The sequence below is a fragment of the Drosophila nasuta genome, chromosome 2R (genome assembly GCF_023558535.2).
Source record: "Drosophila nasuta strain 15112-1781.00 chromosome 2R, ASM2355853v1, whole genome shotgun sequence".
Classification (NCBI taxonomy): Eukaryota; Metazoa; Arthropoda; class Insecta; order Diptera; family Drosophilidae; genus Drosophila; species Drosophila nasuta.
In genome coordinates this window covers 772,011-783,660 of record NC_083456.1, presented here as the reverse complement: position 1 = coordinate 783,660, position 11,650 = coordinate 772,011, and the positions used below count along the sequence as shown (strand labels likewise).

The window sequence follows — 11,650 nt, the reverse complement described above, 5'->3', positions numbered from 1 at the left end:
TTTTGGTGGAATGAAAAAGCAAGTTAAAAATAGATGTATAATGCATTAAATTTGATGAAGTTGGCTAAAATATGTTTTTTTTTTAATTAATCTGTTTAATTAAATTACATACATAATAAAAGTGCATAAAAAAGTAGTTGAAATCACCGGAAATCAATTAATAAGGTGGCATCCCCTTTTTTTGTGGGTAAAAGCTGACTGCGGGGGAAAGCGTAATTTATCTATGCGTGATAAAATTATTCGTATGTTAGTTCTGTCCACGCAGAAAATTGGAAATATGAAAGGCATTTATTCGCTTTGTTTATTTCTGACCAAAACACAAATCAACTGTTTCAGCAGTAAGAAATGAAACGTTCCGATAACAAAACGATGACCAAATACTTGTGAAAACCGGAGCACCTAAAAACGAAAACTTCGGTTTTGGTCCCAAAACGATAACGAAAAGCGAAGGAGCGCGGCTGTTAATTTATATTTCCTTTATAAATGTGAAACATCATTCCGTGCCGCAGAGTGTCATATTTCTTGACATATATTTCTACCGCCACAAACCGAAAAGTAAGTGCAAAATTTTCTAATATGGCCGCTCCGAAATGCCACAACTCCAACAACATATCTTCCAGGAGATTACTGGAGATTTGTTCTAAAAGGCTAAATAAATTTTTTTATTTCTATTTTCATAGTTTAGCGCACATAATTGTCAGCTGTTTGATGAGTGGTGAGCAATTTTTCGTTGTCACATCTATAAAATATCGCGTGATTACCCAAAAAGTGTGTTCAATGTTTCTACGGTCGTTTTCCGATATTTTCATGTAGCTCGGGAACGTAGAAAACCCGAGTTGTTTCGCTTATGGGTTTTTACATGGGGCGAACGTTACATTAGAACTGAACGGAAAAGAACCGAGTTTTCTGGTGCGGTGGTGTGAAAAAACTTAAAAAAAAAAACGAAACACTGTAAGATAATGAAATTAGCTATATCAAGGGGCGACGTCGGATTTTGTTTAGTTTGATATTTGAGTTCTGCTCTAATGTAAACAAACTTTGGCAGGCAATCGGCAATCAATCAATTTTTATTTACTGTATAGAATATAATTAATATAATCGAATTAAAAATAAAACGCATCATCAGCATTTCACATTAAAAAAGGTCGGAAACGATTTTTCGGTTCATGTTTTATTTGTATTTTTCCAACAAAAAGCTCCGATTATTGAAATTGCGCAAAGTTCTCCGGTAACTAAAGTTTTAAGTGGCACATTTGTATCTCAAGTTTTGCAAAACCTAAATAAATATTTTTTGCGATGCTATTATTTAAAAATCGTTAACTGTGGGTGTAACCGTGGTTACCGACTTTTGTGTGTCATAATGTGGCACGGACTAATGTGGTTTATAAAAAAAATCAATCAGCTTTAAGAAAAAACTACCAGGCATGCTCCGGTTTTCACTTTTGGTTTTCGTTTTCGTTTTGGGACCAAACCCGAGATTTTCGTTTTTAGGTACTCCGGTTTTCACACGTTTTTGGTCATCGTTTTGCTATCGGAACGTTTCATTTTTTACTGCTAAAACAGCTGACTTGTGTTTTGGTCAAAAGTAAACAACGCGAAAAAATGTCTTTTGTATGTCCAATTTTTTGCGTGGATAGAACTCTCATAAGGATTTTTTTATCCTGCATAGTTTATTTATGCTTCCCCTGAATGAAATATATTTGCCTTTTGTCTTTTTTGCAAAGAAAGATTTAAAACTTTCTTTAAAAAAATCAGTTGAACGGCAATCAGCTGTTTCCCACAAAAAATGGGGATGCCACCTTTTTAATGGATTTCATTCCGGTTATTCCAACAATTTTTTTTTATAAAATTTTAGCATTTGAGTAATTAAATTAAATAAATTAATTTTTAAAAAACAATTTTTACCCAACTTCAAAAAAATGTATCGCCATCTGTTTGATTATACAAGTATTTTTAACTTGCTTTTACATTCCATCAAAAGTATAGCAGCTTAGGCGATAGCTCATGCTGTCGGACTTATCGTTCGCTCACCAAAACGAAAATTGTTGTTGCCGACGGCAAAATTTTATTTCCAAATTTGAGGTGGGGTCAGAAATTAGTCGTTTTAAAAATTATTACAAGCCTAATTGATCTTCTAGAGGTCTTAAAAGAACGACAATAAAGCAATAAGTCAACTACTTTTTTCCTTTTGCAAATAAGATAAGATTTAATATAGAAAGAGGCATTTACTTTTTATTTAGGCAAGACAAATTTTCTCATTTTGGAATTCGAAAGTATCTTGTGAAAGTGAAAACGGGAGAACCAATTTTTTCGATTTCGTTTTCAAAACGAAAACGAAAACCGAAAGTGAAAACCGAAAGTGAAAACTGGAGCATGCCTGTATCTCTCTGTTTTTTCGATTATAGAAAATTTCCAAAGTGGATAAAACTCGTTTGCGTTTATATGCGTGTTTGCGTGTAAGGCATCTATTGGAGCTTGTCAATTAACTTTGTCTTAATTACGTTTGGCAATATATGTAATTGGCTACAGATTTTTTCAAGAATATTACGCTAACAAGAGTGCAACAAAAACAAAAATTAACAAAACAACAATCTTAACATTAATTTATAAATGTTTTTGCCTAACATCCTCTTCTTACCTTCTTTAAGTTTTATATGGGTAATTCTCTGGTAAATGTCGTGTGCGAACAGTTTTACAGTGACAAAAAAGAACATAAACTAAAATAATTTTAAAATTAAGTGAAGGTTTTTCTTAAAGCTTTGGATTAGCACTATTTTTAGAGCTAAGATTGATTTTAGTAACTTATTCTGTTTTACGATAAAATATATAAATTCGTTAATTTTTTGGTTTTGCGTACGAATTTGTTAATTTTTGCAATTATCAGAACAGGAAACAAAACAGAATAAAAATTTCAAAACCATTCTTAGCTCTAATTAAAGTACTAATCTAGAGCTATAAAAATAACCTTTACTTATTTTTAAAATTGTTTCAGAATATGTTTTTTTTTTGTAACTGAAAAGCTGGTCGCTGGACATCCCATATGTGTCTTGCAATAGGACAACTTGTATAGAAAAGACGACGCTCGATTAAACCGATTGCAGTTAACAAATAATTATTTTGAAACCGTAGGTGTGATCTTACTAGGTAACTTTATTTTTTTTTTATTTTTAAGAATGAAATTTAGAACAAAGTGTCTGCAAATGAAATGTTATTTTGTTTAAATATGTCTTTTTAAAGGGGACTGCATAAAGGAAGCGACGCCTCAATAATTAATTACGATCTTTTTTATATTAAGTTTAGCTGAAACAAAGCGATTTAGTCTATTTGCGGACAACGTAGTGATCCTGAAAATGTGGGTGTATTTTGGATAGTATTTTGGAATTCTTATCGGAAAAGGTGTGATATCGATGGAAATCAGCTTTATTCCATTTTCAAGTTTTGGAGCTTTAAAATTATTTCAATATCTTTTGCAATACTTAATAAAACCAAAGACAAAAAATTAAAGGAAATAGACAGATGCATAAAAAATGTTTAAAGAAAATCGCCAAGATGATCAATTTGACCACTTTGCATAGATGATGAATAATATATACAATTTATTTATTTTTTTTTGAATACCCTCAGTGCCACATAATTGATTATATTGCTCATGTTCGGTTGAGTTGCTTACATTGCTTATGGTATTCTTCTTCTTCCTCCCTGAATTTGTTTACTGTTCCACCCCTAAACAGCTCTTCGCGTGATGAATGATTGAAGTAGATGCACGTGGTCTATATAAGTTATTTGTCATTACCTAGCGTTTTTCCAGTGGCCATAAATTTGTGTGGGTCTATTTCTAGAGTTTTATTACCGATTGTTGATTCTTGAAAGATAAAATCGATCTTTTCTCCAAATCAAACGATTCGATTATTTTGTTATAATATCGTATCGTTTGCAGGCCTAGACTCTAGAGACAACCACCAATACGGGCTGAGTCACAATAACTAGATTAATTACGAAAAATATTGTTTTTTTTTAGTGAATTCCTCAATTTAACAGTTTTTTTTTGTCAATATTGAATAATTGAGATTTTTGTAAATTCAATATGTCGTATCAACAAGGAATAATGCCAGATCAATCATTTCTTTGGGATGTGTTTCAAAGGTAAATTCATTTATTTACTGTAATTCATGCATGTTATTCATGCATATGCACATGTGTATATGAATGTATGAGCATAAAATTGGAGTCTGAGAACATATTTGAATTTATACTAAAATTATTTTATTGTTATCGTAGAGTTGATAAAGACCGAAGCGGACATATTTCTGCCGATGAACTTCAAGTAGCCCTTTCCAATGGCACCTGGTCTGCATTCAATCCCGAAACAGTCCGCTTGATGATTGGAATGTTTGATCGCGAAAACCGAGGAACAGTTTCATTTCAAGATTTTGGAGCACTTTGGAAATATGTAACCGATTGGCAAAATTGTTTTCGATCCTTTGACAGAGACAATTCCGGAAATATTGATAAACATGAACTAAAGACTGCGCTTACATCATTTGGTTATCGCCTTTCCGACCACCTTGTTGAAGTTCTTTTACGTAAATTCGATCGATTTGGTCGTGGGACTATTCTTTTTGACGATTTTATTCAATGTTGCATTGTCCTCTATGTAAGTATACGTATATATTGGACATGTATGTATATATGTATGCACTGTGCCAAACTTAATTACGAATTATTTTCTGCCACTAATATATTTATTACATTTTTATACCCGCTACCCATACGGTAGAAGGGTATTATAACTTTGTGCCGACAGGAAATGTATGTATGTAACAGATAGAAGGAGGCATCTCCGACCCTATAAAGTATATATATTCTTAATCAGCGTCAACAGCCGAGACGATCTAGCCTTGTCCGTCTGTGTGTCTGTCTGTCTGTCCGTCCGTCCGTATGAAAACTGGATCTCAGAGACTATAAGAGATAGAGCTCTAATTTTAATAACGACAGCATTTGTTATTTTTGCACGCAGATGAAGTTTGTTTCAAATTTTTGCCACGCCCTCTTTCGTCCCAGCAAATTAAAAAAAATCGAATAACAAGCGTAATATTAAAGCTACAGCTGCTGTTTAGGAGTATACAATAATAACAAAAGTAGTTTGGTATATTTTTAGTATATATTTTGCTTTTATTCAAAATGGGTAGCGGGTATCTCACATTCGAGCACACTCGACTGTAACTTTCTTACTTATTTAAATAAACATTTTTCTATATAATATTATTAATTAGCAACTTTATACTTTTTATTTTAATTTAAATTTCAATAATTTTTCTTTTATATTCAATTTTAAAAAATAATAAATGAAAAAAAGTTCTCGCTTAACATAAATATTACAAACCTAGGATGCAGGAACTCATCCCATTAGCGATCTGGTAACATTTTTTACAACAATTATCGAAGAATAGTATGAAGAAGAATTTCCTATTAAATTCATTCATTCATGTGACTATTATTTTATCAAAAAACAAACGCAGGCAAAATTTGTTGTATTTGCATGCATTTCATTCGTTCAGGTCTAAAGTGAATACAGCCAAAAAAAAAAACCCTTCCTTAAAAGGATCCAACAATACTCTAATAATCTCCGTCATGTTGACGTGAGATTTGCGTCAAAAGTTGAAATACGCAATAATATCTCGCCGATACTAAGGCGTTTCGTTTTATACCCGATACCCATAGGGGAGTATGATTTGGTTGTGATCATATAAAAATTGTAGAAAAAAATAATTTGACAATTTAAAATATATTGTACTCTTTGGTATATTTGGAATGTCATCTATTATATATCGATATACCAAATATAGTCTTTGGTATATCTTAGTATCTTTCGGTATCATATTTTGGTATATCTTAAGAATGATATCGCACTGTTTTGTTTTTATTGAATATGTATACATAAAAATTGTTTGTATAAAAATTGTTTGTACTGTTTCTAAAAGGTAATTGTTCATTATACTATTCTTAACACATTTAAAAATGATTCTTGGAAAAAAGTTACAAGATCGCTTTATTTTGATGAAATCCGTTTCTTCTGTTTTCATATTTTTTACATTTGACATTTCGCAAAATTAATAGAAAAAGAGAAAAACTTGAAATAAAAAGAATATATTTTCTGGTAACATTTAAAAAAAATTTTATTAGTAACATAAAATCGGTCTAAAGTGGAACATGCTTGCTGGCCAATAATTGAGTTTAACAGCTCAGAGAAGCTGGGTCCAGTGATTTGTGATATTCAAAAAAAATTGGTGCCCATTGCTTTAAATCGTTTGCCCATGTTTGCCCAGGAAAAATTTTTTTTGCCCACCTTAAGTTTAAAAATTATGAAAATTTTTTTTTTCGAAAATTCGAAAATTTTTTTTTTCAAAATTTTTTTGCGGAAATCGCTTTAAAATCGTTTGCCCATGTTTGCCCATTTTTTAGTTTTTCGAAAAAAATTTTCGTTTTCAAAATTTTGAAATTTGAAAAATTTTGACATTTTTTCGGCACGAATGACTCAAAATCGATCGCCCACACCACGAAATTATGAAAACTAAAACTCTACAACGGTAGCCTCAAGTTTTTTCAAGTCTGCCCATATCTCAGAATTTCAAAATTTTAAAAAATGTGAAGGTTTTCAACTTTTTTGATTGCCCATACAAATTCATAGTTTTCCAAGTTTCAAAGTCTCAAAATTTTGCCAAATTTCAAAATTTTTCAAATTTTTTTGACTTTTTCAGACTGCCCATTCGCTATTTTCGTTTGCCCACCCTTTAAAATTTCAAAATTTTGCCGAATTCCAAAAATTTTCATACTTTTTTGATTTCAGCCTATTGCCCATACAAATTCATCGTTTGCCCAAGTTTCAAAGTCTCAAAATTTTGCCGAATTTCAAAATTTTTCAAATTTTTTGGACTTTTTCAGACTGCCCATTCGCTATTTTCGTTTGCCCACCCTTTAGATTTTCAAAATTTTGCCGAATTCCAAAAATTTTCATACTTTTTTGATTTCAGCCTATTGCCCATACAAATTCATCGTTGGCCCAAGTTTCAAAGTCTCAAATTTTTTCCAAATTTCAAAATTTTTCAAATTTTGGACTTTTCAGACTGCCATTCGCTATTTTCGTTTGGCCACCTTTTAGAATTTCAAAATTTTGCCGAATTCCAAAAATTTTCATACTTTCAAATATGGGCAAACGATGAATTTGTATGGGCAACAGGCTGAGATCAAAAAAGTATGAAAATTTTTATAATTCGGCAAAATTTTGAAATTCTAAAAGGTGGCCAAACGAAAATAGCGAATGGGCAGTCTGAAAAAGTCCAAAAAATTTGAAAAATTTTGAAATTTGGAAAAAAAATTTGAGACTTTGAAACTTGGGCCAACGATGAATTTGTATGGGCAATAGGCTGAAATCAAAAAAGTATGAAAATTTTTGGAATTCGGCAAAATTTTGAAATTCTAAAGGGTGGGCAAACGAAAATAGCGCATGGGCAGTCTGAAAAAGTCAAAAAAATTTGAAAAATTTTGAAATTTGGCAAAATTTTGAGACTTTGAAACTTGGGCAAACGATGAATTTGTATGGGCAATCAAAAAAGTTGAAAACCTTCACATTCACAAAATCTTGAAATTCTGAGATATGGGCTTGAAAAAACTTGAGGCTACCGTTTTAGAGTTTTAGTTTTCATAATTTCGTGGTGTGGGCGATTGATTTTGAGTCATTCGTGCCGAAAAAATCTCAAAATTTTGAAAACGAACATTTTTTTCGAAAAATCAAAAGATGGGCAAACATGGGAAAACGATTTTAAAGCGATTTCCCCCAAAAAATTTTGAAAAAACAATTTTTGCAATTTTTGAAAAACAAATTTTTTTCATAATTTTGAAAGTAAGGGTGTGCAAAAAAAAATTTTTCCTGGGCAAACATGAGCAAACGATTTAAAGCAATGGGCACCAATTTTTTTTTTAATATCTCATATCACTGGACCCAGCTTCTCTGAGCTGAGTTTAACACTATATAAATATTTTATTAATCGTTATACATATAATATGTGAAAGCAAGTTGTCTGTGCACAAGTGCATTATAAACGGCGAATCAGATTTCAAATTTTAGACGGTATTAGCACTAACCATATAATACATTTGCAATAGCTTTATTGCGTCCCCAGAAAAGCCGAGAGTTGCGATTAGAACCGCAGAGCCTCTTCGGCTCATCTCGGAATTGGGAGTTCGAACGCAGCGAGTTCACCCCTAAACCGCTGTTCGTGGGATGCAACTTTGGTGTGAACTCTTGCATAATAGAATCACTGCATTTAAGTAGATGCACTTAGTCTAAATAGAGTATAAGTTTTTGGTGCTTTTGCTAACAGACGTTATCCCAATTTGTAGTTTACATTTATTTACATACAATTTTTGTTCTTTTGTAGACTCTTACAACAGCGTTTAGACAGCACGATACGGACATGGATGGAGTCATCACTATTCACTATGAACAATTTTTAAGCATGGTGTTCTCTCTTAAAATTTAATTTAATAAAAATTAAGAACAATAAAAATAATCATTTGGATGTTAAATGTAAATAGTAAATTTGGTTAAATATCAAGAATGCTTAATTGCCAAATTGAATCTAGTAACCTCAAACTTTTAAAATATACTTAATATATAAACATATTTTTATTATTAAAACAAATTAAAAACCTTTATAATAAATAAAAGTTATATAAAATGCCTTACAAAAAATGGACAATATTACTCTGTGAAAAAGTAAGGAATAAACTTTAATTAAACTTCGGCTCGTTTTTGTTTTTTGAGTTTACAGGACTGTGAAGGAGTAACACTACAGCAGAATTTTCACGAAATCGATTTTTTGTATGCTTAAAATATAGTGTAACTGATAGCGTGATAACCTAAACTTCTTCCGATATATAATCCTAAGAAAAGTTTTAAGAAAGTTACAGTCGACTGTGTGAGATACCGGCTACATATTTTGAATAAAAGCAAAACAATGCATATCTAAAATAGTGGAAAAATACTAAAAATATACCAAATTGTATGATATAATACTGCGTTCAACATATGCCATAGACGGCACAATATACCAGGTTGTCAACGAAAGCAACTAAGACTCCTAGTAAGTTGGCGTTTTTGCCCATACTTTTTTAATAAATTCGACAATTTTTATCTTTAAAATTATGCTTGTTATTCGATTTTTGTTAATTTTCGGAAGTGGGCGTGGCAAAAATTTTAAACAAACTTGATCTGCGTGCAAACATAATAAATGCTGTCTCGGCTGTTGACGCCGATCAAGAATGTATAATATATACTTTAAAGGGTCGGAGATGCCTCCTTCTACCTGTTACATACATTTTCTGCCGGCACAAAGTTATAATACCCCTAGCGGGTATAAAAACGGCGTTGCATTGAATAAGCAGTACACACCGCCGATACAAGTAATTTACTATGTCGATAACAGTGTGGCAGAGATTTTGGAATCGACAGACATCTCTCAATGGCGCTGGGTACCAACGGCTGACAATGTTGCTGACCACGCATCGCGGGCGTAATCAAAAGTGCACTTAAGTCACTTGAGTGTGAGGAGGCAGAGTACTTGTTGGTATGACGGACGGGAGAAGCGACACAAAAGGATTGGCACGGAATCTTGTGAGCATATGACAGAGTAAATGCAGCCCTATGCATCCCGTACATAGCAAGAAGGCCGATCAGATTCTTCCATCGATACATATTGTCATAGATGTTTATCAAAACCTGGATCATCGGCGAGATTCGCAAAAGGTATTGGACGACAAATCTACGCCGCCGACTACTGAATGTCATACAAGCTTCACAGGGCGCAGCCAGTACAGAAAATGATGGCTTGCGTCATAGCCATGAATGGCCTTTTAAATATATTGGATAGGACTACTTTGGACCGCTACTTGTGGTAGCCGGTACCCGAAAGGAGAAGAGATGGCTTGTTTCCATCCTGACAACAAGAGCGATTTATCTTGAGAGGTGTACGACCTGTCAAGGATGCTTGCATAATTGCAATGAACAATTTTATGTGTCGTTGTGGACCATTTAAGAGACTGAGGAGTAATAATAGAAAGAATTTCATTGGAGCCAACCGAGAGGCCAAAAAATGCGGCGAAGTCTTTCCGCCGGAGAAGATTGAAGACAAATTGGCTTCTCGTCGGGTTGAGTGGATTTTCAATTGTACTGAAATCAATATTTACTTCACTTCATTGAAGAATTATATCGTCTTTATCTAAAGTATTCTCAAAACTTCGAGAAGCTTATTTAAAGTTGTAACTTCACAAATGTGAATTCATGAAAAAGGAAACTAAATTTCTCGGGCATATAATTAGTTCAGAAGGCATTAAACCACATCCCAACAAAATCAAAGCCATTGTTGATCTCCCGTACAAAAAACCACAAAGGAAATACCAAAATACTAAAAATATACCAAACGGTATATTTATTATATCGATATAGTACCGCATTCAAAATATACCAGATTGTCGACCAAAGCAACTAGTAGTAGTAAGTAGGCGTTTTTGCCCATACAAAACTATTTCTTTAATAACTTCGACAATTTTTATCTGATCGCAATCAAATAAATACTATGGATATTATTGTATATACCAAAACTCGTAGCTGTAGCTTGAAAATTACGCTTGTTATTTATTCTTTTTGATTTTCGGGGGCGGAAGTGTGCGTGGCAAAATTTTGAAACAAACTTCATCTGCGTGCAAACATAACAAATGCTGTCGAAAAATTGGAGGTCTATCTCTTATAGGCTCTGAGATCCAGACAGACACACAGACAGACGGACAGACGGACATGGCAAAATCGTTTCGGCTATTGATGCTAATTAAGAATATATATACTTTATAGGGTCGGAGATGCCTCCTTATACCTGTTACATACATTTCTGCCGGCACAATGTTAAATACCCTTCTACCCTTCTATTGGTTTAAAGAAAAGAACTAGTTACTATCCCGATTATCGAAAATTAATTTTGAATTTAAGAAATGAATGCCAAATTTGTAACGTAATAAAGCGTACTTTTGAAGTTACACCAGAAGTCAGTGAAATATACCTAAAAGATTTTTATATAATTGATTGAGGTTCAAAGTAGAGATTGGTTAGAAGACAAGAAAAGCAGATAAAGATTTAGTATTTATTAGCATTGCCTTATGAATGTAGCTACAAAAGGTAAATGTGAAAATTAATATCAACACAAGCAAAACAGGAATATAGAAAGATTTCATAAGACGATAAACGAAAAATTACGAATAAAAGGAAGCTAAGTAATAATCATACAAAGTATAAACTAACTAAATTTCAAACCATTTTGTATAATTATAATCATAAGACTTCCTATTAAACCCTACTAGATATTTTCATATATGCAAGAATTCCCGAATATTATACACAAGAAAATAAAATAAGTCAAATAAATTTTCTTAATAAAATTGAATGTGATTTTGAGGTAAACACGAGATTTACACAATCCCTATTAGTAAAATCCAAGAAAACAAAGCCTATTAAAAGGAGATATAAAAAACTTGATCAAAAAAAAACTTGAACATCAAATTATTGCACATAACACCATTCAGACAAGTAATTTAAATAATT

At 32.3% G+C, this 11,650-nt stretch overlaps 1 protein-coding gene across 1 annotated transcript; it reads left to right on the top strand.

Moving 5' to 3' along the window:
- Positions 1-3,796: 3,796 nt before the first annotated feature.
- Positions 3,797-8,746, top strand: LOC132785045 (programmed cell death protein 6). The gene is made up of 3 exons (XM_060791008.1): positions 3,797-4,143; positions 4,279-4,654; positions 8,439-8,746. Exons 1-3 carry the CDS (start codon positions 4,085-4,087, stop codon positions 8,538-8,540), a joined length of 537 nt encoding a protein of 178 aa, XP_060646991.1. The 5' UTR covers positions 3,797-4,084; the 3' UTR covers positions 8,541-8,746.
- The last annotated feature ends 2,904 nt before the right edge of the window (positions 8,747-11,650 follow it).

What these genes read in the sequence shown, in the direction of transcription:
- LOC132785045 (XM_060791008.1), top strand. Translation starts at nt 4,085, where the DNA reads ATGTCGTATCAACAAGGAATAATGCCAGATCAATCATTTCTTTGGGAT. An exon ending in CTTTGGGATGTGTTTCAAAG is followed by an intron (nt 4,144 to 4,278) that starts GTAAATTCATTT and finishes TTGTTATCGTAG; the next exon opens with AGTTGATAAAGACCGAAGCG. An exon ending in AATGTTGCATTGTCCTCTAT is followed by an intron (nt 4,655 to 8,438) that starts GTAAGTATACGT and finishes GTTCTTTTGTAG; the next exon opens with ACTCTTACAACAGCGTTTAG.